General features: G+C 45.1%; 1 protein-coding gene across 3 annotated transcripts; it reads right to left on the reverse strand.

The window, feature by feature from the left end:
* Window positions 1–26,338, reverse strand: LOC135526728 (sideroflexin-1). Of its 3 annotated transcripts, XM_064955345.1 has the most exons (12): window positions 26,253–26,338; window positions 25,804–25,916; window positions 16,582–16,751; window positions 15,705–15,875; window positions 14,304–14,402; window positions 12,887–12,962; window positions 11,932–12,017; window positions 9,672–9,799; window positions 9,434–9,483; window positions 8,535–8,584; window positions 288–335; window positions 1–184 (listed from the first exon to the last, which is right to left on the reverse strand). In XM_064955345.1, the coding sequence occupies exons 3-12, from the start codon at window positions 16,743–16,745 to the stop codon at window positions 88–90; spliced, it is 969 nt and encodes a 322-aa protein (XP_064811417.1). In that variant the 5' UTR covers window positions 16,746–16,751; window positions 25,804–25,916; window positions 26,253–26,338; the 3' UTR covers window positions 1–87. The 3 variants fall into 3 exon arrangements, with proteins under 3 accessions (XP_064811417.1, XP_064811416.1, XP_064811415.1); XM_064955344.1 differs by lacking the exon at window positions 25,804–25,916; XM_064955343.1 differs by lacking the exons at window positions 25,804–25,916; window positions 26,253–26,338 and adding an exon at window positions 17,202–17,245.
* Between the last annotated feature and the right edge of the window lie 865 nt (window positions 26,339–27,203).

Genomic DNA, 27,203 nt, shown 5'->3' on the forward strand with positions numbered 1-27,203 from the left:
GTGGTGTCTGGGTTGGTGTCTGCCGCCAGTACAGATAGAGAGAGGGTAGTATGGCAGTGCCAGGAGGGTTGTTGGTGAGCTGGACACTCATAGTCCCTTGTTGAAGTAAATCCTCTCCACCCCGGGGTGGCTCGCACGGATCTTCTCCTGAAGCTCTGGTTCCAATCGGCTTACTGACATAGAGCTAAGAGAGAGATAGTTGGAGAAGAGAGAGAAACCACATATTATTGCTGCGATACTGATCAACACAGCTGATCAACACAGCTAAGCAATGATGATTCACTGACCTCTTCTGGGGAAACAGTGCACAGCATAGTGGAGTGGCAAACACCAGGCTGAAAGACAAGCAACACATCTATTATATAGAGCTAGAGACTGTAGATTAGATACCATAGCTATAATGCTTGTTGCTTTAAAACATGTTTAAAACATGCTCGTCACAGGTCCTTCACAGCGTTGACTGTATGAAATTTTCCGGCGCTGACAGAGATGGCCGCCTCGCTTCGCGTTCCTAGGAAACTATGCAGTATTTAGTTTTTTTACGTGTTATTTCTTACATTGGTACCCAAGTCGGGAGGAACTATTGGATATAAGAGCAACGTCAACTTACCATCATTACGACCAGGAATACAAAAGCATGCTGTTTCCACCCCCATGCTTCACAGTAGGTATGGTGTTCTTTGGATGCAACTCAGCATTCTTTGTCCTCCAAACACGACAAGTTGAGTTTTTACCAAAAAGTTATATTTTGGTTTCATCTGACCATGTGACATTCTCCCAATCTTCTTCTGTATCATCAAAATGCTCTCTAGCAAATTTCAGACGGGCCTGGACATGTACTGGCTTAAGCAGGGGGACACGTCTGGCACTGCAGGATTTGAGTCCCTGGCGGCGTAGTGTGTTACTGATGGCAGGCTTTGTTACTTTGGTCCCAGCTCTCTGCAGGTCATTCACTAGGTCCCCCCGTGTGGTTCTGGGATTTTTGCTCACCGTTCTTGTGATCATTTTGACCCCACGGGTTGAGATCTTGCGTGGAGATTATCAGTGGTCTTGTATGTCTTCCATTTCCTAATAATTGCTCCCACAGATGATTTCTTCAAACCAAGCTGCTTACCTATTGCAGATTCAGTCTTCCCAGCCTGGTGCAGGTCTACATTTTGGTTTCTGGTGTCCTTTGACAGCTCTTTGGTCTTGGCCATAGTGGAGTATGGAGTGTGACTGTTTGAGGTTGTGGACAGGTGTCTTTTATACTGATAACAAGTTCAAACAGGTGCCATTAATACAGGTAACGAGTGGAGGACAGAGGAGCCTCAAAGAAGAAGTTACAGGTCTGTGAGAGCCAGAAATCTTGCTTGTTTGTAGGTGACCAAATACATATTTTCCACCATAATTTGCAAATAAATTCATTAAAAAAATCCTACAATGTGATTTTCTGGATTTTGTTTCTCATTTTGTCTGTCATAGTTGAAGTGTACCTATGATGAAAATCACAGGCCTCTCATCTTTTTAAGTGGGAGAGCTTGCACAAATGGTGGCTTTTTTGCCCCACTGTATGTCACGGGTCCTTCACAGCATTTATGTCCTGACTGATATACTGTAATAGGTTTGAAAATCAGGAGTCCAAATGGTGGTTTATCAGCAGTCTGTCACGACGTGATTGTTTTATGTATGTTCGGTCTGTCATTGTGGGCTCTCGGTATTACGACATGTTGTTGGAACATTTGAGTAAAGTTACTTGTGTTACTCATCTCTGCTGTCCTGCACCTGACTCCTCTGGCCCAGCTACACACAGACCATTACAGAATCACCCCAAAAATGGAGAGCATGTCTGTCCTTGTCTCCTGACACTCAGGGAAAGCCCTGGAGTGGGCCAACGCCGTATGGGGGGAAGGAGAGGCGGTGTTGGACCATTACACAGAGTTCACCCGCTGCTTTGGGGCAGTTTTCGACCACCTGCCTGAGGGTAGAGCGGCGGGTGAATGTCTGTTCCACCTGAGGCAGGGGACGAGGACTTCCAGACCCTGGTCGCCAGCGTGGGATGGAACGACAGGACCCTGATCGATCACTACCGGTGCAGTCTGCGAGAGGATGTCCGTCGGGAGTTGGCCTACAGGGACACCACTCTCACGTTTGACCAGCTGGTGGACCTGTCAATCCGGCTGGATAACCTGCTGGCTACCCGCGGACGCCCGGATCGGGGCCTGTCAGTTCCATCCCCCAGCACCACCGCTCCGACGCCCATGGAGCTGGGAGGTGCTGCACTTAGGGCGACTGGAGGAGGGGCCGTTCCCTGTACCATCTGTGGCTGCAGAGGGCACACTGCTGGTCGGTGCTGGGGAGGTTCCTCTGGGAGTCGAGGCAGCAGGCAGGGCACTCTTGTGTCACCCCAGGTGAGTCGGCACCAGGCTCACTCAGAGCCTCCTGTTGCTCACATGTTTATAAATAATCCTGAGTTTTCCCCGCATTCCCAGCTGAGAATTTTATTGACAGAGCATTTGCCCATAGTTTAGGGATCCCCATTGTTCCTGTGGATATGCCCTTCCCTGTGCACGCCCTAGATAGTCAACCATTAGGGTCAGGGCTGATTAGGGAGGTCACCGCTCCACTGGGCATGGTGACGCAGGAGGGTCACAAGGAGAGAATTAGTCTTTTCCTTATTGATTCTCCTGCGTTTCCCATGGTGCTGGGCATACCCTGGTTGGCCTGTCATGACCCCACTATTTCGTGACAACAGAGGTCTCTCAAGGGGTGGTCACGAAAGTGCTCGGAGAGGTGTGTAGAGGTTTCTGTTGGTGCGACTACGGTGGAAAGTACAGACCAGGTCTCCACCGTGCACATCCCCTCTGAATATGCCGATTTGGCTCTCGCCTTCTGTAAGAAGAGGGCGACTCAATTACCACCCCATTGACGGGGGGATTGTGCGATAAATCTCCTGGTAGACGCAGCACCTCCCAGGAGTCACGTGTATCCCCCATCACAGGAGGAGATGGTGGCTATGGAAACACGTGTCTCCGAATCCCTGGGGCAGGGGCACATTCGGCCCTACACTTCACCTGCCTCCTCGAGTTTCTTTTTTGTGAAGAAGAAGGATGGAGGTCTGCTCCTGTGTATTGACTATTGAGGTATCTACCAAATCACTGTGAGGTACAGCTACCCGCTGCCTCTCATAGCCAGTGCGATAGAGTCAATACATGGGGCGCTTCTCCACAAAATTGGATCTCAGGAGCGCTTACAACCTGGTGCATATCCGGGAGGGGGATGAGTGGAAGACTGCATTTAGTACCACCTTAGGGCACTATGAGTACCTAGTCATGCCATACTGGTTGATGAATGATCCATCAGTCTTCCAGGCCTTTGTAGACGAGATTTTCCGGGACCTGCACTGTCAGGGTGTAGTGGTGTATATCGACAACATTCTGATATACTCCGCAACACACGCCCAGCATGTGTCCCTGGTGCACAGGGTGCTTAGTCGACTGTTGGAGCATGACCTGTACGTCAAGTCTGAGAAAATGTCTGTTCTTCCAACAGTCCGTCTCCTTCCTAGGGTACCGCTTTTCCACATCAGGGGTGGAGATGGAGAGTGACCACATTTCAGCCGTGAGTGATTGGCCAACTCCCACCACGATAAAGGAAGTGCAGCGGTTTCTAGGGTTTGCCCATAACTACCGGAGGTTTATCCGGGGCTTTGATCAGGTAGTGGCTCCCATTACCACACTGCTGAAGGGGGGACTGGTGCGACTGCAGTGGTCAGCTGAGGCAGACAGGGCTTTTGGTAACCTGAGGGCTCGGTTTACCTCGGCGCCCGTGCAGGCTGATCCGGATCCCTCTTTGGCGTTCATAGTGGAGGTGGACGCATCCAAGGCTGGGATAGGAGCCGTGTTCTCTCAGCGCTCAGGCACGCCACCAAAGCTCCGCCCCTGTGCTTTCTTTTCGAAGAAGATCAGCCCAGTGGAGCGAAACTATGATGTGGGGGACCGGGAGCTGTTGGCTGTTGTCAAGGCTCTGAAGGCGTGGAGACATTGGCTTGAGGGGGCTAAAAACACTTTTCTCATCTCGACTGACCACCTCAATCTGGAGTACATCCGGGCAGAGAGGAGAATGAACCCTCGCCAGGCAAGGTGGGCCATGTTTTTTACCCGTTTTGTTTTCACCCTGTCCTCCAGACCAGGTTTCCAGAATGCTAAAGCAGACGCACTCTCCCGGATGTATGACACAGAGGAGCGGTCCATGGATCACACTCCCATACTTCTGGCCTCTTGCCTGGTGGAGCCGGTAGTGTGGGAGCTGGACGCGGACATCGAGTGAGCGTTATGTACAGAGCCCACTCCCCTCCAGTGTCCAGCTGGGCGTCTGTACGTTCCATCTGCTGTCTGCGACCATTTGATCTATTAGGCCCACACTTCACCCTCCTCTGGTCATCCTGGCATCGGTAGGACAGTGTGCTGTCTTAGTGGTCCAGAAGTACTGGTGGTCCACCTTGGCGAAGGACGTGAGGGTTTATGTTTCCTCCTGCTTGGTGTGCGCCCAGTGCAAGGCCCCTAGGCACCTGCCCAGAGGGAAGTTACAGCCCTTACCCGTTCCACAATGGCCGTGGTCGCACCTATCGGTGGACTTCCTCGCAGATCTTTCTCCCTCACAGGGTAACACCACGATCCTGGTCGTTGTGGATCGGTTCTCTAAGTCCTGCCATCTCCTTCCATTGCCAGGTCACCCTACGGCCCTACAGATTGAGGAGGCCCTGTTCACTCAAGTCTTCCGGCACTACGGGGTTCCTGAGGATATAGTGTCTGATCGAGGTCTCCAGTTCATTTCCACTCCTCTCCTCTTTTGACCTCACCCTCTCACCTTCCCCCCCTACTCACAAGGCAGGCAATACGCTCGACCTCATCTTTACTAGATGCTGTTCTTCCACTAACCTCATTGCAACTCCCCTCCAAGTCTCCGACCACTACCTTGTATCCTTTTCCCTCTCGCTCTCATCCAACACTTCCCACACTGCCCCTACTCGGATGGTATCGCGCCGTCCCAACCTTCGCTCTCTCTCCCCCGCTACTCTCTCCTCTTCCATCCTATCATCTCTTCCCTCTGCTCATACCTTCTCCAACCTATCTCCTGATTCTGCCTCCTCAACCCTCCTCTCTTCCCTTTCTGCATCCTTTGACTCTCTATGTCCCCTATCCTCCAGGCCGGCTCGGTCCTCCCCTCCCGCTCCGTGGCTCGACGACTCATTGCGAGCTCACAGAACAGTGCTCCGGGCAGCCGAGCGGAAATGGAGGAAAACTCGCCTCCCTGCGGACCTGGCATCCTTTCACTCCCTCCTCTCTACATTTTCCTCCTCTGTCTCTGCTGCTAAAGCCACTTTCTTCCACTCTAAATTCCAAGCATCTGCCTCTAACCCTAGGAAGCTCTTTGCCACCTTCTCCTCCCTTCTGAATCCTCCTCCCCCTCCCCCTCCTCCCTCTCTGCAGATGACTTCGTCAACCATTTTGAAAAGAAGGTCGACGACATCCGATCCTCGTTTGCTAAGTCAAACGACACCGCTGGTTCTGCTCACACTGCCCTACCCTGTGCTCTGACCTCTTTCTCCCCTCTCTCTCCAGATGAAATCTCGCTTCTTGTGACGGCCGGCCGCCCAACAACCTGCCCGCTTGACCCTATACCCTCCTCTCTTCTCCAGACCATTTCCGGAGACCTTCTCCCTTACCTCACCTCGCTCATCAACTCATCCCTGACCGCTGGCTACGTCCCTTCCGTCTTCAAGAGAGCGAGAGTTGCACCCCTTCTGAAAAAACCTACACTCGATCCCTCCGATGTCAACAACTACAGACCAGTATCCCTTCTTTCTTTTCTCTCCAAAACTCTTGAACGTGCCGTCCTTGGCCAGCTCTCCCGCTATCTCTCTCAGAATGACCTTCTTGATCCAAATCAGTCAGGTTTCAAGACTAGTCATTCAACTGAGACTGCTCTTCTCTGTATCACGGAGGCGCTCCGCACTGCTAAAGCTAACTCTCTCTCCTCTGCTCTCATCCTTCTAGACCTATCGGCTGCCTTCGACACTGCGAACCATCAGATCTTCCTCTCCACCCTCTCCGAGTTGGGCATCTCTGGTGCGGCCCACGCTTGGATTGCGTCCTACCTGACAGGTCGCTCCTACCAGGTGGCGTGGCGAGAATCTGTCTCCTCGCCACGCGCTCTCACCACTGGTGTCCCCCAGGGCTCTGTTCTAGGCCCTCTCCTATTCTCGCTATACACCAAGTCACTTGGCTCTGTCATAACCTCACATGGTCTCTCCTATCATTGCTATGCAGACGACACACAATTAATCTTCTCCTTTCCCCCTTCTGATGACCAGGTGGCGAATCGCATCTCTGCATGTCTGGCAGACATATCAGTGTGGATGACGGATCACCACCTCAAGCTGAACCTCGGCAAGACGGAGCTGCTCTTCCTCCCGGGGAAGGACTGCCCGTTCCATGATCTCGCCATCACGGTTGACAACTCCATTGTTTCCTCCTCCCAGAGCGCAAAGTACCTTGGCGTGATCCTGGACAACACCCTGTCGTTCTCAACTAACATCAAGGCGGTGGCCCGTTCCTGTAGGTTCATGCTCTACAACATCCGCAGAGTACGCCCCTGCCTCACACAGGAAGCGGCGCAGGTCCTAATCCAGGCACTTGTCATCTCCCGTCTGGATTACTGCAACTCGCTGTTGGCTGGGCTCCCTGCCTGTGCCATTAAACCCCTACAACTCATCCAGAACGCCGCAGCCCGTCTGGTGTTCAACCTTCCCAAGTTCTCTCACGTCACCCCGCTCCTCCGCTCTCTCCACTGGCTTCCAGTTGAAGCTCGCATCCGCTACAAGACCATGGTGCTTGCCTACGGAGCTGTGAGGGGAACGGCACCGCAGTACCTCCAGGCTCTGATCAGGCCCTACATTCAAACAAGGGCACTGCGTTCATCCACCTCTGGCCTGCTCGCCTCCCTACCACTGAGGAAGTACAGTTCCCGCTCAGCCCAGTCAAAACTGTTTGCTGCTCTGGCCCCCCAATGGTGGAACAAACTCCCTCACGACGCCAGGACAGCGGAGTCAATCACCACCTTCCGGAGACACCTGAAACCCCACCTCTTCAAGGAATACCTAGGATAGGATAAAGCAATCCTTCTCACCCCCCCCACTTAAATGATTTAATAGATGCACTATTGTAAAGTGGCTGTTCCACTGATGTCAGAAGGTGAATTCACCAATTTGTAAGTCGCTCTGGATAAGAGCGTCTGCTAAATGACTTAAATGTAAATGTAAATGTAAGTGTCTGGAGGGCGTTCATGGAACGTCTGGGGGTCTCGGTCAGCCTTACCTCAGGTTTTCACCCCGAGAGTAACGGGCAGATGGAGAGAGTTAACCAGGATGTGGGTAGGTTTCTGAGGTCTTATTGCCATGACCGGCTGGGGGAGTGGGCGGCGTTCATCCACTGGGCAGAGGTGGCCCAAAACTCGCTCCGCCACTCCTCCACTAACCTCTCCCCCTTCCAGTGCATACTGGGGTATCGGCCGGTACTGGCACCAGAGCCAGATCGAGGCTCTTGCGTTGGACGACTGGTTTAAGCGCTCAGAGGAGACCTGGGACGCCGCTCATGTGCACCTGCAACGGGCCGTGGGGCATCAGAAGACTAGGGCCGACCGCCACCGCAGTGAGGCCCCGGTGTTCACACCGGGGGACCGGGTCTGGCTCTCGACCCGAAACCTGTCCCTCCGCCTGCCCTTCTGGGAACTGGGCCCGCGGTTTGTGGGGACATTCAAGGTCCTGAGGAGACTGAACGAGGTTTGCTACAGGTTACAACTCCCCCGATTGCAGTATTAACCCCTCTTTCCATTTGTCTCTCCTCAGGCTGGTGGTGGCTGGTCCACTCCAGGAGTCTGAGGTGCGGGAGGTTCCTCCGCCCCCTCTGGACATCGAGGGAGCCCCGGCGTATGCTGTTCGAGCCATACTGGACTCGAGGCATCGGGCGAAGGGCCTTCAGTACCTCGTGGAGTGGGAGGGGTACGGTCCGGAGGAGAGAAGCTGGGTGCAGGTGGAGGACGTTTTGGACCCTTCGTTGCTGCGGGAGTTCCACCGTCTCCATCCGGAACGCCCTGCGCCTCGTCCTCCAGGTCGTCCCCGAGGTCGGTGTCGACTCACGGCTCAGGGGGGGGGGGTTCGGCGGTCGACGTCGCCTGCCTTCTAGCCATCGCCGACCCACTTTTCATTTTCCATTTGTTTTGTCTTTGTTTTACACACCTGGTTTCAATTCCCCAATTACATGTTCATTATTTAACCCTCTGTTTCCCCCATGGTTTTTGTGCGTGATTGTTTTATGTATGTTTGGTCCGTTATTGTGGGCTCGGTATTACGACATGTTATTGGAATATTTGAGTAAAGTTACTTGTATTACTCATCTCTTCTGTCCTACGCCTGATTCCTCTGCACCAGCTACACCCAGACCATTACACAGTCCAAATGGTGGTTAATCAGCAGTCCATTGCTGGCCACTTACCAGAATCCCACCAAGACCACTTGAATAGGTGCACTCATCCACGGGAACTTCTGAAAAGACCAGAAAACAATGAGACAATCAAAAGAAGGGATACATTCCACTACTCTGAAATGGCTTCCTCTGCTCTGTCCTATTTCCTCACACTCACTAACCACTGAAATGGCTTCCTCTGCTCTGTCCTATTTCCTCACACTCACTAACCACTGAAAGGGCTGGAGTGCTATAGGCAATATGGCTGTGGGTTATTGCTTAGTGTACACCATTTTGTTCTACCTATCCAGTTCGTTTGAATCAGGATGAGGAAATAGGACACATGGGAAAGGAAATGACTTTAAAGCATTTGGATTTAGCCGCTGACTGTGCCTAGAAGACTGCTACGGAGTCCCTCGATGGCTAACACAACAGTGACAGGCCATTGTCTATACACACTCTCTAGTAAAGCAACTTATCAAAAGGCTTAGTGCCATCATAGATATGAGAACGTAAGGCTGACTGCCATCATAGATATGAGAACGTAAGGCTGACTGCCATCATAGATATGAGACCGTAAGGCTGACTGCCATCATAGATATGAGAACGTAAGGCTGACTGCCATCATAGATATGAGACCGTAAGGCTGACTGCCATCATAGATATGAGAACGTAAGGCTGACTGCCATCATAGATATGAGAACGTAAGGCTGACTGTCATCATAGATATGAGAACGTAAGGCTGACTGTCATCATAGATATGAGAACGTAAGGCTGACTGCCATCATAGATATGAGAACGTAAGGCTGACTGCCATCATAGATATGAGAACGTAAGGCTGACTGCCATCATAGATATGAGAACGTAAGTGAATATATAATACGTGATCATACTTGAATAAATAAAGTGATAAATGATGTGAATAATACCTTCAGGAAGGCTTTCTTTTCCAAGGTGTTCATTAAAAATGGAGGAATAGCTGAAAAACAGAATAGTGGAATAAAATTGTCATCTTTTATAAATGTTTACAAACATTATATTTTACCTGACAACATGGTTGATTTCAAGCTTTTATCCTTTTCAGTTTATCCTATTGAGTTGCCATGTTGGAGTCATAGATCGCATGGGTTGCCAGATTGGTCCTAAAGCCCATTACGTCATACATACCCATTCCAGGAGAGGCCATGAGGATTCTAGACACCACCACCTGGGAGATAGCCTGCTTAGCGGCGGTGGTTGACTCTCCTAACCGGTTGTCGTTCTCGTCTGTTATCGGAATGCCGTGTTTCAGTTCCCTGGACAATAAAAGAAGAAGGAAAATAAAGTAAACATCTATTATAGGAACTGGCATCGACGATACAGACACTTTCTTTCAAAGACCTTGTCCAAGTTGTGGAAGGAATAACATAAATGTCAATAAGTTGTGTGTGACCTACGGGTTTAGTAAGGTAAATTGGAGCATTGTAGAGACACCTAATCAATATTTCAAACATTTACAGAGGCACCAGACTCTGGAATTCTGATCTTCACATCGCCAAAACCTCATCACCCCTCAATAACTTCATGCAAAGACTGGGATTTAGCCTGATGAACCAAACTACACAATAACCCCCTCCATGGAGCCTACCTCTTTCTCTCTCACACACACACACACACACGTTTTTTCTTCAATACTGAGTATATAAATGTACAATTATAATTAATATGCTTTGTTTAGCTGATTGAACAAACATTTTTATTATTATTATATTATATTTGTGGTGTGATTTTCATATCAGTCCTTTTGGGGTTTCCAGCCTCACCTGCACACCGCTTTACGGTGTTAAACACTCTCTGTATATATATATATATATATATATAGCCTCTACTGTATATAGCCTCGCTACTGTATATAGCCTCTACTGTATATAGCCTCTAATGTATGTGTGATCGCTACTGTATATAGCCTCTACTGTATATAGCCTCTACTGTATATAGCCTCTACTGTATGTGTGATCGCTACTGTATATAGGCTCTACTGTATATACTGTATATAGCCTCTACTGTATATAGCCACGCTACTGTATATAGCCTCTACTGTATATACTGTATATAGCCTCTACTGTATATAGCCACGCTACTGTATATAGCCTCTACTGTATGAGTCCTCGCTACTGTATATAGCCTCGCTACTGTATGTAGCCTCTAATGTATGTGTCATTGCTACTGTATATAGCCTCTACTGTATATACTGTATATAGCCTCTACTGTATATAGCCGCTACTGTATATAGACTCTCTACTGTATGTGTCCTCTACTGTATAGAGCCTCGCTACTGTGTATAGCCTCACTACTGTGTATAGCCTCACTACTGTATATAGCCTCACTACTGTATATAGCCTCGCTACTGTACATACTGTATATAGCCTCTACTGTATATAGCCTCGCTACTGTATGTAGCCTCTACTGTATATAGACTCTCTCCTGTATGTGTCCTCGCTACTGTATATGGCCTCTCTACTGTATATACTGTATATAGCCTCTCCTGTATATAGCCTCCTGTATATAGCCTCTACTGTATATAGCCGCTACTGTATATAGCCGCTACTGTATATACTGTATATAGCCTCTCCTGTATATAGCCTCTACTGTATATAGCCGCTACTGTATATAGACTCTCTACTGTATGTGTCCTCTACTGTATAGAGCCTCGCTACTGTGTATAGCCTCACTACTGTGTATAGCCTCGCTACTGTATATAACCTCGCTACTGTATATAGCCTCGCTACTGTATATACTGTATATAGCCTCTACTGTATATAGCCTCGCTACTGTATGTAGCCTCTACTGTATATAGACTCTCTCCTGTATGTGTCCACGCTACTGTATATAGCCTCTACTGTATATACTGTATATAGCCTCTCCTGTATATAGCCTCCTGTATATAGCCTCTACTGTATATACTGTATATAGCCTCTACTGTACATAGACTCTACTGTATGTGTCCTCGCTACTGTATATAGCCCCTCTACTGTATATAGCCCCTCTACTGTATATAGCCTGGCTACTGTATTTTTCACTGTCTTTTTACTGTTGTTTTTATTTCTTTACTTACCTATTGTTCACCTAATACCTTTTTTGCACTATTGATTAGAGACTGTAAGTCAGCATTTCACTGTAAGGTCTACTACACCTGTTGTATTCAGCATTTCACTGTAAGGTCTACACCGGTTGTATTTCGCGCACGTGACAAATAAACTTTGATTTGTTAAATACCTGTACAGTTTTGTATTTCACTTCATTTCTTTGGTGCAAATAAATAAAACCTAACATTTAACACTACATTTTAGAAAGAATTTAGAATTAAAGAAAAACATTTAAAATGCTGATTGCATATTTGCAAATCTATATCTTCAAACGGGAGGAGATACAGACTGTTTGGTCTTACCGTTGCCTCATGAGAGGGATGTTGATGCAGTTCGCAGCAGCAACAGCAGCGAAGGGAACCAACCTCCCTACGAGGGGAGATATGTGCTGGACAACAACAACAAAGGTTGGAGTAAAACAGATAGACAGGGATGAAATGTATCTATACAGTCTAATAGAATTATTAGCTAAGGCTTATTGTTCCAAAGCTGAAAGCTCTTTGTGCACGTCATGATTGTTATGATGAGTGGCATCTGTTTCCACAATGGGAATACTGTATGAATTATACGACATTTTCTCTCTCTTTCAACACATTGACTAACCAGCAAAGCAGGCAACTAATTATATTCATGGTTACTATGCACTTCTATTCATGGTTACTATGCACTTCTATTCATGGCTACTATGCACTTCTATTCATGGCTACTATGCACTTCTATTCATGGCTACTATGCACTTCTATTCATGGCTACTATGCACTTCTATTCATGGCTACTATGCACTTCTATTCAAGGCTACTATGCACTTCTATTCAAGGCTACTATGCACTTCTATTCATGGCTACTATGCACTTCTATTCATGGCTACTATGCGCTTCTATTCATGGCTACTATGCACTTCTATTCATGGCTACTATGCACTTCTATTCATGGCTACTATGCACTTCTATTCATGGCTACTATGCTCTTCTATTCATGGTTACTATGCTCTTCTATTCATGGTTACTATGCACTTCTATTCATGGTTACTATGCACTTCTATTCATGGTTACTATGCACTTCTATTCATGGTTACTATGCACTTCTATTCATGGTTACTATGCACTTCTATTCATGGTTACTATGCACTTCTATTCATGGTTACTATGCACTTCTATTCATGATATGACTTGTAAGTAGCTATGTTTGATAACACTCCCTTGTGATGTGGTTGATGGTAAATGAATGAATGAGAACAGGGTTTCTATGGGTTAATACCTTTGTTAGTGCATTTAGTCCTAGAGCCGTGGCTACTGCCCCTGTGGTAGCAGATACATAGGCTGTGCCAAGCTGACTGCAAATGAGAAATGCATTCATAAATTCACATATTCATACTCATTCACATAGTATCCTAACCACAAAACATTAAAAGGGGTTTAATAGGTACCAGAAACACACCAAACAAAAAACTACTGGCCAACATCAACTAAATCTACAGGCCAACATCAACTAAATCTACAGGCCAACATCAACTAAATCTACAGGCCAACATCAACTAAATCTACAGGCCAACATCAACTAAATCTACAGGCCAACATCAACTAAATCTACAGGCCAACATCAACTAAATCTACAGGCCAACATCAATTAAATCTACAGGCCAACATCAACTAAATCTACAGGCCAACATCAACTAAATCTACAGGCCAACATCAACTAAATCTACAGGCCAACATCAACTAAACTACAGGCCAACATCAACTAAATCTACAGGCCAACATCAACTAAACTACAGGCCAACATCAACTAAACTACAGGCCAACATCAATTAAATCTACAGGCCAACATCAACTAAACTACAGGCCAACATCAACTAAATCTACAGGCCAACATCAACTAAATCTACAGGCCAACATCAACTAAACTACAGGCCAACATCAACTAAACTACAGGCCAACATCAATTAAATCTACAGGCCAACATCAACTAAACTACAGGCCAACATCAACTAAACTACAGGCCAACATCAATTAAATCTACAGGCCAACATCAACTAAATCTACAGGCCAACATCAATTAAATCTACAGGCCAACATCAATTAAATCTACAGGCCAACATCAATTAAATCTACAGGCCAACATCAACTAAACTACAGGCCAACATCAACTAAATCTACAGGCCAACATCAACTAAATCTACAGGCCAACATCAACTAAATCTACAGGCCAACATCAACTAAATCTACAGGCCAACATCAACTAAACCTACAGGCCAACATCAACTAAACCTACAGGCCAACATCAACTAAACCTACAGGCCGACTGAGGGAAATGAATTCAAAGCATACTTCCTCCAGACTGGAATATGGCATTACGTGATTTGACATACCTGTGTATTATTTATTGAGATGCTTAGTTTTCAGATGATTTTAAAATGACTTAATTACTTTTAAGAAGCTTTGTCCTTTTCAATTATTATCAAATGTTTTGGTTACACCTCGACTCACGTTGGTTGAACGCCCTCCACCTATTTTCTAATTACTTTTAGCAATATTTAATTTTAAGAAAAGTTATTTACTGGTGTGTGTGCATTGTTTTTTTATACAGTTCTTCTGAACAATAATCACACATGGAAAATGTCGCTGTAAGAATATAGTAGAATAGCCCTGATATAGAAACTATAACACCAACTTACTTAACTGAGAGAGGAGCATCTCCACTCCTATTGGTGTAGTTGACTATTGCATTGAAGGACTGATTGATCCACTGCCATAAGACTACAGCTGGAGTTGTCCTGAGGAGAGAGAGAGGACACTTCAATTAGACTACAGCTGGAGTTGTCCTGAGGGGGGGGGGGGGGGAAGAGAGAGAGAGAGAGAGAGAGAGAGAGAGAGAGAGAGAGAGAGAGAGAGAGAGAGAGAGAGAGAGAGAGAGAGAGAGAGAGAGAGAGAGAGAGAGAGAGAGAGAGAGAGAGAGAGAACACTTCAATTAGACTACAGCTGGAGTTGTCCTGAGGAGAGAGAGAGAGAGAGAGGTAGAGAGGGAGAGAGGACACTTCAATTAGACTACAGCTGGAGTTGTCCTGAGGGGGGGGGGGGGGGAGAGAGGACACTTCAATTAGACTACAGCTGGAGTTGTCCTGAGGGGGGGGTGAGAGAGAGAGAGAGAGAGAGAGAGAGAGAGAGAGAGAGAGAGAGAGAGAGAGAGAGAGAGAACACTTCAATTAGACTACAGCTGGAGTTGTCCTGAGGAGAGAGAGAGAGAGAGAGAGGTAGAGAGGGAGAGAGGACACTTCAATTAGACTACAGCTGGAGTTGTCCTGAGGGGGGGTGAGAGAGGACACTTCAATTAGACTACAGCTGGAGTTGTCCTGAGGGGGGGGTGAGAGAGAGAGAGAGAGAGAGAGAGAGAGAGAGAGAGAAACAGAGAGAGAGAGAGAGAGAGGACACTTAAATTAGACTGGGATGATGAGGAAAAAAATATATTGACGAGAGACAAGGCACCTAACCCTGACAAATGCGGATTTCTTTGTGTACAAAACAAGGGAGTATAGAGATATCAGAAAGAGATGGGGAAACCATCAGGTAATAGCGGACATAACAGTGACAGCACACCACACAACCACTGATCTACCCATCTTCTCAATTACACTCATCTCAAAAACACTGCAACTCTGTGTTGACTGATGAGAATGAATGATGAGAAAGATATGAACTGCCAGTGACCCATGGCATAATCTGATATCTTTTCCTACAACATCCTGTAGTAAATCTACAATGACAGTCTTATAACACTATCATTCATTCTAATAGAACAGTCTTATAACACTATCATTCATTCTAATAGAACAGTCTTATAACACTATCATTGGGCGGCAGGTAGCCTAGTGGTTCAAGCGTTGGACTAGTAACCGAAAGGTTGCCAGATTGAAACCCCGAGCTGACAAGGTAAACATATGTCGTTCTGCCCCAGAACAGGCAGTTAACCCACTGTTCCTAGGCCATCATTGTAAATAAGAAATTGTTCTTAACTGACTTGCCTAGTTAAATAAAGGTTAACACACTATCATTGATTCTAATAGAACACTGCTGCTCACTTGTAGAAGGTCATCATACAGCCAGTGATGGTCATGTTCATGGGGACCTGAGCCGACATGCGGCCAATCAGGATCATCTTCTCTCCGGTGTCTGGGTGGAAGGCTGAGTCAAAGATGTACTTAGCTCTCCATAGCTCGTCCTCTGTCAGCCCGGGGGACATCACCCCTTGCCTGGGGGAGAGAGAGAGAGGGGGACAAGTGATTAGCTCAGCCTGTTTACTTAGAAGCAATACAAGTTTAAACAAAGCTCTGTTAGATGCACACAACCTGCATTTAATAAACACGGCCCATTGTATTCAATGTTGCATCATAGAACGCAACCATGTGTTGCCTTTCTGGTTAATCAATAGTTAATTAAGGGAAATCTGGTCCTAGATCTATGCCAATAAGCCTGGGGTCAATTCTATCAGGAGCTCTCAGCTCAGTTATGGGTTGTTTCCATACAGCAGAATCAAGGAGAACTAGAAAGAACCAGGAAGAACCAGAGCCAAGGAGAACTAAGGAGCACCAGGAAGAAACAGAACCAAGGAGAACTAAGGAGCACCAGGAAGAAACAGAACCAAGGAGAACTAAGGAGCACCAGGAAGAAACAGAACCAAGGAGAACTAAGGAGCACCAGGAAGAAACAGAACCAAGGAGAACTAAGGAGCACCAGGAAGAAACAGAACCAAGGAGAACTAAGGAGCACCAGGAAGAAACAGAACCAAGGAGAACTAAGGAGCACCAGGAGTAACCAGAACCAAGGAGAACTAAGGAGCACTAGGAAGAACCAGAACCAAGGAGAACTAAGGAGCACCAGGAGGAACCAGAACCAAGGAGAACTAAGGAGCACTAGGAAGAACCAGAACTAAGGAGAACCAGGCTCAGAATACACTACCGGTAGTCACTGATGACTTTGTGTGCATTCTCTAGTTGTTCGTTAGTAAGCAGGACGTTGCGGGGGTCGGTAACAGTGAAGAAGTGTTTGGCCCGGCCCATAAACGTCCCTTGGTCCCATCGAGGCTCCTTGATGTTTATGGAGGTGGAGATTTCTGTCGTCATGATGATCTGAAAGGACACAACATTCATAACAAAGATTAATTATTTTGTCCTTGTATATCTACCCTGTAAACATACATTAGTTATATTGTCCCAGGTGATTTATCTACCAGCGCGCGACCGAAATTCATAAACTAGCCTAGCTACTGTCAGAGGAGGCGAAATTCATAAACTAGCCTAGCTACTGTCAGAGGAGGCGAAATCCATAAACTAGCCTAGCTACTGTCAGAGGAGGCGAAATTCATAAACTAGCCTTCCTCCTGTCAGAGGAGGCGAAATTCATAAACTAGCCTTGCTCCTGTCAGAGGAGGCGAAATTCATAAACTAGCCTTGCTCCTGTCAGAGGAGGCGAAATTCATAACATCCTTCTGAATTAAATGCTTTGGAAAAACTGGAATAAGGTGTCCCTGTGATAAGTTTTTTTCCACAAGATTAGTTTCCACAAAGTGTGGCACTCACAGGAACAGTAATAAACAGCATTAAGTCAATGTCATCTGGGTCCCCAGTCCTAGAGTTAGAGACAAGGAGACAAACGCAACACAAATCACGAAAAGCAAAACAAGAGGCCTTGACGATTGTATTTCATAGGACAAAACGAACCCTGAAACAGCCTTCCACTAACTCTATTTAATTCTGAAACTAGAGTAGACATAGTTCCCCAATCCTACTCCAGACACACACACACACACACACTTTGTTGAGTTGATTACACATTCTGTAGGCCTATAATACACACATCAGCCAGAAATCACTCTCTTATACTCACTTCTCTTATATTACCACAAAATCATTTCACAACTGCTGTCCTTTGAGAAGAATGAGTAATTTAGAACACACTGTGAGAAATTCTTCTCAGTATTAGCTTAGCAGGATAGCTGATTCAGTATAATGTTGCTATGGAGATGAGCTGGCTGACCTGACACAGGGGTTTTGAAGCCCTAAATTATCCTGAACCTCACAACCCCCTCAACCACAGACCTGTGGCCGGGACGTGGCGTCTCTTCAAAAGCCTCAAACCACACACCACGCCCTCCTACCCCTTTCTCTCCCTCTCAATTCAATTTAAGGGCTATATTGGCATGGGAAACATTTGTTTACATTGCCAAAGCAAGTGAAATAAATAACAAATGAGGGTGAAATAAACAATAAAAAAATGAACAGTAAACATTACACTCACAAAAGTTCCAAAAGAATAAAGACATTTCAAATGTCATTATGTCTATATACAGTGTTGTAACGATGTGCAAAAGGGAAAATAAATCATCATAAATATAGGTTGTATTTAGAATGGTGTTTGTTCTTCACTGGTTGCACTTTTCTTGTAGCAATAGGTCACAAATCTTGCTGCTGTTATGGCACAATGTGGTATTTCACCCAATAGATATTTGAGCGGCAGGTAGCCTAGTGGTTAGAGTGTAGGGGCGGCAGGTAGCCTAGTGGTTAGTGTAGGGGCGGCAGGTAGCCTAGTGGTTAGAGTGTAGGGGCGGCAGGTAGACTAGTGGTTAGAGTGTAGGGGCGGCAGGTAGCCTAGTGGTTAGAGTGTAGGGGCGGTAGGTAGCCTAGTGGTTAGAGTGTAGGGGCGGCAGGTAGCCTAGTGGTTAGAGTGTAGGGGCGGCAGGTAGCCTAGTGGTTAGAGTGTAGGGGCGGCAGGTAGCCTAGTGGTTAGAGTGTAGGGGCGGCAGGTAGCCTAGTGGTTAGAGTGTAGGGGCGGCAGGTAGCCTAGTGGTTAGAGTGTAGGGGCGGCAGGTAGCCTAGTGGTTAGAGTGTAGGGGCGGCAGTTAGCCTAGTGGTTAGAGTGTAGGGGCGGCAGGTAGCCTAGTGGTTAGAGTGTAGGGGCGGCAGGTAGCCTAGTGGTTAGAGTGTAGGGGCGGCAGGTAGACTAGTGGTTAGAGTGTAGGGGCGGCAGGTAGCCTAGTGGTTAGAGTGTAGGGGCGGCAGGTAGCCTAGTGGTTAGAGTGTTGGGGCGGTAGGTAGCCTAGTGGTTAGAGTGTAGGGGCGGCAGGTAGCCTAGTGGTTAGAGTGTAGGGGCGGCAGGTAGCCTAGTGGTTAGAGTGTAGGGGCGGCAGGTAGCCTAGTGGTTAGAGTGTAGGGGCGGCAGGTAGCCTAGTGGTTAGAGTGTAGGGGCGGCAGGTAGCCTAGTGGTTAGAGTGTAGGGGCGGCAGGTAGCCTAGTGGTTAGAGTGTAGGGGCGGCAGGTAGCCTAGTGGTTAGAGTGTAGGGGCGGCAGGTAGCCTAGTGGTTAGAGTGTAGGGGCGGCAGGTAGCCTAGTGGTTAGAGTGTAGGGGCGGCAGGTAGCCTAGTGGTTAGAGTGTAGGGGCGGCAGGTAGCCTAGTGGTTAGAGTGTAGGGGCGGCAGGTAGCCTAGTGGTTAGAGTGTAGGGGCGGCAGGTAGCCTAGTGGTTAGAGTGTTGGACTAGTAACTGAAAGGTTGCCAGATTGAATCCCCGAGCTGACTAGGTAAACATCTGTTCTTCTGCCGCTGAACAAGGCAGTTAACCCACTGTTCCTAGGCTGTTATTATAAACAAGAATTTGTTTTTAACTGACTTGCCTAGTTAAATAAAGGTCAAATAAAAAAAACGTGAGTTCATCAAAATTGGATTTGTTTTCTAATTCTTTGTGGATCTGTGTAATCTGAGGGAAATATGTGTCTCTAATATGGTCATACATTGGGCAGGAGGTTAGGAAGTGCAACTCCGTTTCCACTTCATTTTGTGGGCAGTGCTCACATAGGATTCCTTTTCTTGAGAGCCATGACTGCCTACGGCGGCCTTTCTCAATAGCAAGGCTATGCTCACTGAGTCTGTACATAGTCAAATATTTCCTTAAGTTTGGGTCAGATATTCTGCCACTGTGTACTCTCTCCGTTTAGGGCCAAATAGCATTCTAGTTTGCTCTGTTTTTTTGTAAATTCTTTCCAATGTGCCAAGAAAGTGTCTTTTTGTTTCCTCATGATTTGGTTGGGTCTAATTGTGCTGCTGTCCTGGGGCTCTGTGGGGTGTGTTTGTGTTTGTGTTTGTGAACAGAGCCTCAGGACCAGCTTGCTTAGGGGACTCTTCTCCAGGTTCATCTCTCTGTAGGTGATGGCTTTGTTATGGAAGGTTTGGGAATCGCTTCCTTTTAGGTGGTTGTAGAATTGAACGTCTCTTTTCTGGATTTTGATAATTAGTGGGTAATTCTGCTCTGCATGCATTATTTGGTGTTTTACGCTGTACACAGCAAAAAGAATCTCCTAGGCAACACCTTGTCTAGCAGTAAGCCCATAGGCCTACGTTTAGTGTGAAAGAACAGAGAAAGGTTCTGGAGAAAATCCCTTTCTTTGAGAACTTCTGCACTAAGCCAAACTACTGCATGTTTATTTTCCTATCAAATGGATTTTAAGTTGTTTTTTTTAATCACAGAGAGGAAAAATAATCAGGACATTCCCGAGATACAATGTAACCCAGTCTGAACCCGTTGTTACAATGTAACCCAGTCTGAACCCGTTGTTTCAATGTAACCCAGTCTGAACCAGTTGTTACAATGTAACCCAGTCTGAACCCGTTGTTACAATGTAACCCAGTCTGAACCCGTTGTTACAATGTAACCCAGTCTGAACCCGTTGTTACAATGTAACCCAGTCTGAACCCGTTGTTTCAATGTAACCCAGTCTGAACCCGTTGTTACAATGTAACCCAGTCTGAACCCGTTGTTACAATGTAACCCAGTCTGAACCCGTTGTTACAATGTAACCCAGTCTGAACCCGTTGTTTCAATGTAACCCAGTCTGAACCCGTTGTTTCAATGTAACCCAGTCTGAACCCGTTGTTACAATGTAACCCAGTCTGAACCCGTTGTTTCAATGTAACCCCGTCTGAACCCGTTGTTTCAATGTAACCCAGTCTGAACCAGTTGTTACAATGTAACCCAGTCTGAACCCGTTGTTTCAATGTAACCCCGTCTGAACCCGTTGTTTCAATGTAACCCAGTCTGAACCAGTTGTTACAATGTAACCCAGTCTGAACCCGTTGTTTCAATGTAACCCAGTCTGAACTCGTTGTTTCAATGTAACCCCGTCTGAACCCGTTGTTACAATGTAACCCCGTCTGAACCCGTTGTTTCAATGTAACCCAGTCTGAACCAGTTGTTACAATGTAACCCAGTCTGAACCCGTTGTTTCAATGTAACCCAGTCTGAACCCGTTGTTTCAATGTAACCCAGTCTGAACCCGTTGTTTCAATGTAACCCAGTCTGAACCCGTTGTTTCAATGTAACCCAGTCTGAACCAGTTGTTTCAATGTAACCCAGTCTGAACCCGTTGTTACAATGTAACCCAGTCTGAACTGGATGATTCTATTAACCCATTGTTACAATGTAACCCAGTCTGAACTGGATTCTATTAACCCATTGTTACAATGTAACCCAGTCTGAACTGGATGATTCTATTAACCCATTGTTTCAATGTAACCCAGTCTGAACTGGATTCTATTAACCCATTGTTACAATGTAACCCAGTCTGAACTGGATTCTATTAACCCATTGTTACAATGTAACCCAGTCTGAACTGGATGATTCTATTAACCCATTGTTACAATGTAACCCAGTCTGAACTGGATTCTATTAACCCATTGTTACAATGTAACCCAGTCTGAACTGGATGATTCTATTAACCCATTGTTACAATGTAACCCAGTCTGAACTGGATTCTATTAACCCATTGTTACAATGTAACCCAGTCTGAACTGGATTCTATTAACCCGTTGTTACAATGTAACCCAGTCTGAAATGGATGATTCTATTAACCCATTGTTACAATGTAACCCAGTCTGAACTGGATGATTCTATTAACCCATTGTTACAATGTAACCCAGTCTGAACTGGATTCTATTAACCCATTGTTACAATGTAACCCAGTCTGAACTGGATTCTATTAACCCGTTGTTACAATGTAACCCAGTCTGAAATGGATGATTCTATTAACCCATTGTTACAATGTAACCCAGTCTGAACTGGATGATTCTATTAACCCATTGTTACAATGTAACCCAGTCTGAAATGGATGATTCTATTAACCCGTTGTTTCAATGTAACCCAGTTTGAACCCGTTGTTTCAATGTAACCCAGTCTGAACCCGTTGTTTCAATGTAACCCAGTCTGAACCCGTTGTTTCAATGTAACCCAGTCTGAACCCGTTGTTTCAATGTAACCCCGTCTGAACCCGTTGTTTCAATGTAACCCAGTCTGAACTGGATTCTATTAACCCATTGTTACAATGTAACCCAGTCTGAACTGGATGATTCTATTAACCCATTGTTACAATGTAACCCAGTCTGAACTGGATTCTATTAACCCATTGTTACAATGTAACCCAGTCTGAACTGGATGATTCTATTAACCCATTGTTACAATGTAACCCAGTCTGAACTGGATTCTATTAACCCATTGTTACAATGTAACCCAGTCTGAACTGGATTCTATTAACCCGTTGTTACAATGTAACCCAGTCTGAAATGGATGATTCTATTAACCCATTGTTACAATGTAACCCAGTCTGAACTGGATGATTCTATTAACCCATTGTTACAATGTAACCCAGTCTGAACTGGATTCTATTAACCCATTGTTACAATGTAACCCAGTCTGAACTGGATTCTATTAACCCGTTGTTACAATGTAACCCAGTCTGAAATGGATGATTCTATTAACCCATTGTTACAATGTAACCCAGTCTGAACTGGATGATTCTATTAACCCATTGTTACAATGTAACCCAGTCTGAAATGGATGATTCTATTAACCCGTTGTTTCAATGTAACCCAGTTTGAACCCGTTGTTTCAATGTAACCCAGTCTGAACCCGTTGTTTCAATGTAACCCAGTCTGAACCCGTTGTTTCAATGTAACCCAGTCTGAACCCGTTGTTTCAATGTAACCCCGTCTGAACCCGTTGTTTCAATGTAACCCCGTCTGAACCCGTTGTTTCAATGTAACCCAGTCTGAACTGGATTCTATTAACCCATTGTTACAATGTAACCCAGTCTGAACTGGATTCTATTAACCCATTGTTACAATGTAACCCAGTCTGAACTGGATGATTCTATTAACCCATTGTTACAATGTAACCCAGTCTGAACTGGATTCTATTAACCCATTGTTACAATGTAACCCAGTCTGAAATGGATGATTCTATTAACCCATTGTTACAATGTAACCCAGTCTGAACTGGATTCTATTAACCCATTGTTACAATGTAACCCAGTCTGAACTGGATTCTATTAACCCGTTGTTACAATGTAACCCAGTCTGAACTGGATGATTCTATTAACCCATTGTTACAATGTAACCCAGTCTGAAATGGAATCCATTAACCCATTGTTACAATGTAACCCAGTCTAAACTGGATTCTATTAACCCGTTGTTACAATGTAACACATTCTGAAATGGATTCTATTAACGCGTTGTTACAATGTAACCCAGTCTGAACTAGATTCTATTAACCCATTGTTACAATGTAACCCAGTCTGAACTAGATGATTCCATTAACCCGTTGTTACAATGTAACCCAGTCTGAAATGGAATCTATTAACCCAATGTTACAATGTAACCCAGTCTGAACTAGATTCTATTAACCCGTTGTAACAATGTAACCCAGTCTGAACCAGATTCTATTAACCAGTTGTTACAATGTAACCCAGTCTGAACCAGATTCTATTAACCCATTGTTACAATGTAACCCAGTCTGAACTAGATGATTCTATTAACCTGTTGTTACAATGTAACCCAGTCTGAACTAGATGATTCTATTAACCCGTTGTTACAATGTAACCCAGTCTGAACTAGATGATTCTATTAACCCGTTGTAACAATGTAACCCAGTCTGAAATGGATTCCATTAACCCGTTGTTACAATGTAACCCATTCTGAACCAGATTCTATTAACCCGTTGTTACAATGTAACCCAGTCTGAAATGGATTCCATTAACCCGTTGTTACAATGTAACCCAGTCTGAACTAGATTCTATTAACCCATTGTTACAATGTAACCCAGTCTGAACTGGATGATTCTATTAACCCATTGTTTCAATGTAACCCAGTCTGAACTGGATTCTATTAACCCATTGTTACAATGTAACCCAGTCTGAACTAGATGATTCTATTAACCCGTTGTTACAATGTAACCCAGTCTGAAATGGATTCTATTAACCCGTTGTTACAATGTAACCCAGTCTGAACTGGATTCTATTAACCCTTTGTTACAATGTAACCCAGTCTGAACTGGATTCTATTAACCCTTTGTTACAATGTAACCCATTCTGAACTGGATTCTATTAACCCGTTGTTACAATGTAACCCAGTCTGAAATGGATTATATTAACCTGTTGTTACAATGTAACCCAGTCTGAACTGGATTCTATTAACCCGTTGTTACAATGTAACCCAGTCTGAACTGGATTCTATTAACCCGTTGTTACAATGTAACCCAGTCTGAACTGGATGATTCTATTAACCCATTGTTACAATGTAACCCAGTCTGAAATGGATTCTATTAACCCGTTGTTACAATGTAACCCAGTCTGAACTGGATTCTATTAACCCTTTGTTACAATGTAACCCAGTCTGAACTGGATTCTATTAACCCGTTGTTACAATGTAACCCATTCTGAACTGGATTCTATTAACCCTTTGTTACAATGTAACCCAGTCTGAAATGGATTCTATTAACCCATTGTTACAATGTAACCCAGTCTGAACTGGATGATTCTATTAACCCGTTGTTACAATGTAACCCAGTCTGAACTGGATGATTCTATTAACCCATTGTTACAATGTAACCCAGTCTAAACTGGATTCTATTAACCCGTTGTTACAATGTAACCCAGTCTGAAATGGATTCTATTAACCCGTTGTTACAATGTAACCCAGTCTGAACTGGATTCTATTAACCCTTTGTTACAATGTAACCCAGTCTGAACTGGATTCTATTAACCCTTTGTTACAATGTAACCCATTCTGAACTGGATTCTATTAACCCGTTGTTACAATGTAACCCAGTCTGAAATGGATTATATTAACCTGTTGTTACAATGTAACCCAGTCTGAACTGGATTCTATTAACCCGTTGTTACAATGTAACCCAGTCTGAACTGGATTCTATTAACCCATTGTTACAATGTAACCCAGTCTGAACTGGATTCTATTAACCCATTGTTACAATGTATCCAGTGATGTATCCATCCAGTTCCACTTTGCTGCAGATGTAACAGGGGACACTTTGAAAGGCATGTCTCTGTCTGTAACCCGTTATGTGAGAAACTGCAAAGGTATTTGTGTAGCTCATATGCACGGGTCAACTACTGGTTGATGAAATTGCACCAAAGATGGCTGCAGGAGTAACGATAAAACTTAGGTATTCCATAGACTCTGGCTGGCAGCTGTAGAATGTCTATGAGAGGCGCTACTGTATCTTTAAATTGAATTAAGGTTCACGGGGTTCTCACGAGATTAACCGCTCAATTCAATGGATACAGGCCATAATAACTCAATGCGTAAGCATGACTGATGGGTGCCTCCTTATCGCGGTCTCACACACACACACACAACACCAATCAGCCTGTAGCAAATATGTCTTATTGGTTACTCACAAACAACAACAGCTGTTATAAATCCGTCTTCTTCTGACAAAATGTCAATCAGTCAGACTGTCTGTGTGTCAAATCCAATACAACAATAGGCTGAACTCATAATACAAAGGCAGCATTGATTTGATGATATTTGTTATCTCATTCTAAAATTGAACTTTGACAATGGGCGGTTTGTCTTACGCCTGCTACGTTAGGTGGCATTTGGGCAAAAAAAAAACTCTGTTCCAGCCCCACGTTTAACCAATCACTGGCCTCAATGGCTACATATTAAGCTATATCGGCTACATTGTAACGTATTTCTTAGGCTACAATGGGAGTTCGCATAGCATAGCCTAATCACACAACTGCATAACATTGTGCAAAAACCAGCCAGCTCTGGTTTGAGTGAGGGTCAGTGAAAATATAGCAAACAATATTTATCATAATTTTGTCAAATGAACCGACCGTGCAAATGGATCCGGACGCACAATCCTACTATTGGCTTGATCAGATAAATGGATCCACGCGATGCAGACCAGCTTGATCTGGAGCAAATCGCAGCATGTATATCGTTCGATCTGGATAAATCAAATCAAATCAAATTTTATTTGTCACATGCGCCGAATACAACAGGTGTAGGTAGACCTTACAGTGAAATGCTTACTTACAAGCCCCTAACCAACAATGCAGTTTAAAAAATGATACTAAGTCAACGTCCAACATGTTGCAAACATGTAAACGCCCAAATAAATGTAATATGTCCGCTAATAGCCTATTATCCCTGGCATCTGTTTCAGGCCAGCTGTGCGTCCCTGTTTCAACTAAAGCCCTAATTAACTGCCAGCCACAACCCCTCCCTCAAAAAAACGTGGTATCAAATCCAACATGTGTTATAAAGGTATCCAGACACTTACTGCACCAAGCTCCGATCCTTGTCTGGCACGGTCACAGCAGTCCGCCGCCAGAGATGTCCCTGAATAGCTAGCCTAACGAAGCTAATTGGACATGTATGCAGCGGAAACTCAGCACCAACAGGCGTAGCAGCAGGGCCGTAGTTCCTTTCACAATAAATGCCCAACATGAAATCAATGCAAATAAACAGGACAAAATATCAATATCTCGATTTTTACAGGAATCCAAATCATATAAATGTAAAATATTCTTGCTCCATACCCAAAAATGTTCATGGCCAGGTTTATCATAATTTAAAAGTCAATGATAGTTCAATGTTTTTTTTCTCAGACAAAGACTTTTATTTGCAAATATTTTTAGGGTAGTCTCTAGTGTTTGGTTATGTGTGCTAACTTCACCTTACTATTTTTGCGGAACAGATAGATAATTGATGACAATAGCATGTACTTAACCAGGCAAGTCAGTTAAAAAAAAAATTCTTATTTACAAAGACGGCCTACCCCGGACGACGCTGGGCCAATTGTGCACAGCCCTATGGGACTCCCAATCAAGGACGGATGTGATACAGCCTGGAATCGAACCTGGGACTGTAGTGACCACTCTTGCACTGAGACGCAGTGCCTTAGACCGCTCCACTCGGGAGCCCCAATACAACTTTGCAAGATATCAGCTTTTTTCCCTTTGTATTGTCTAGTTCTCCATAAGCTTTCGTTAAAGAATATCAGGAAGCAGAATCACTGCATTATGCGCATCATCAGCAGACTCCCTATATTTGAAGCAATATAAACGTCCACTGATTATTCAAGACTGGGGCTTGCTCCTTTGTAGAAGAGGAAACATTACAAAGCCAACAAAAAGCGTTTACACAAGCAGCCCAATTCTGATATTTTCCACAAAATGTTCATTTTACCAAGCACGTCAGATTTTTTCACATCAGGTCTTTTCAAGAGCTA

This window comes from Oncorhynchus masou, chromosome 32, assembly GCF_036934945.1.
Source record: "Oncorhynchus masou masou isolate Uvic2021 chromosome 32, UVic_Omas_1.1, whole genome shotgun sequence".
Taxonomy (NCBI): Eukaryota; Metazoa; Chordata; class Actinopteri; order Salmoniformes; family Salmonidae; genus Oncorhynchus; species Oncorhynchus masou.

What these genes read in the sequence shown, in the direction of transcription:
- LOC135526728 (XM_064955343.1), bottom strand. Translation starts at nt 17,222, where the DNA reads ATGCTGTTTATTACTGTTCCT. An exon ending in AAAGTCATCAGTGACTACCG is followed by an intron (nt 15,876 to 16,581) that starts GTAGTGTATTCT and finishes TCTCTCCCCCAG; the next exon opens with GCAAGGGGTGATGTCCCCCG. An exon ending in GCACTGTTTCCCCAGAAGAG is followed by an intron (nt 185 to 287) that starts GTCAGTGAATCA and finishes TCTCTCTCTTAG; the next exon opens with CTCTATGTCAGTAAGCCGAT.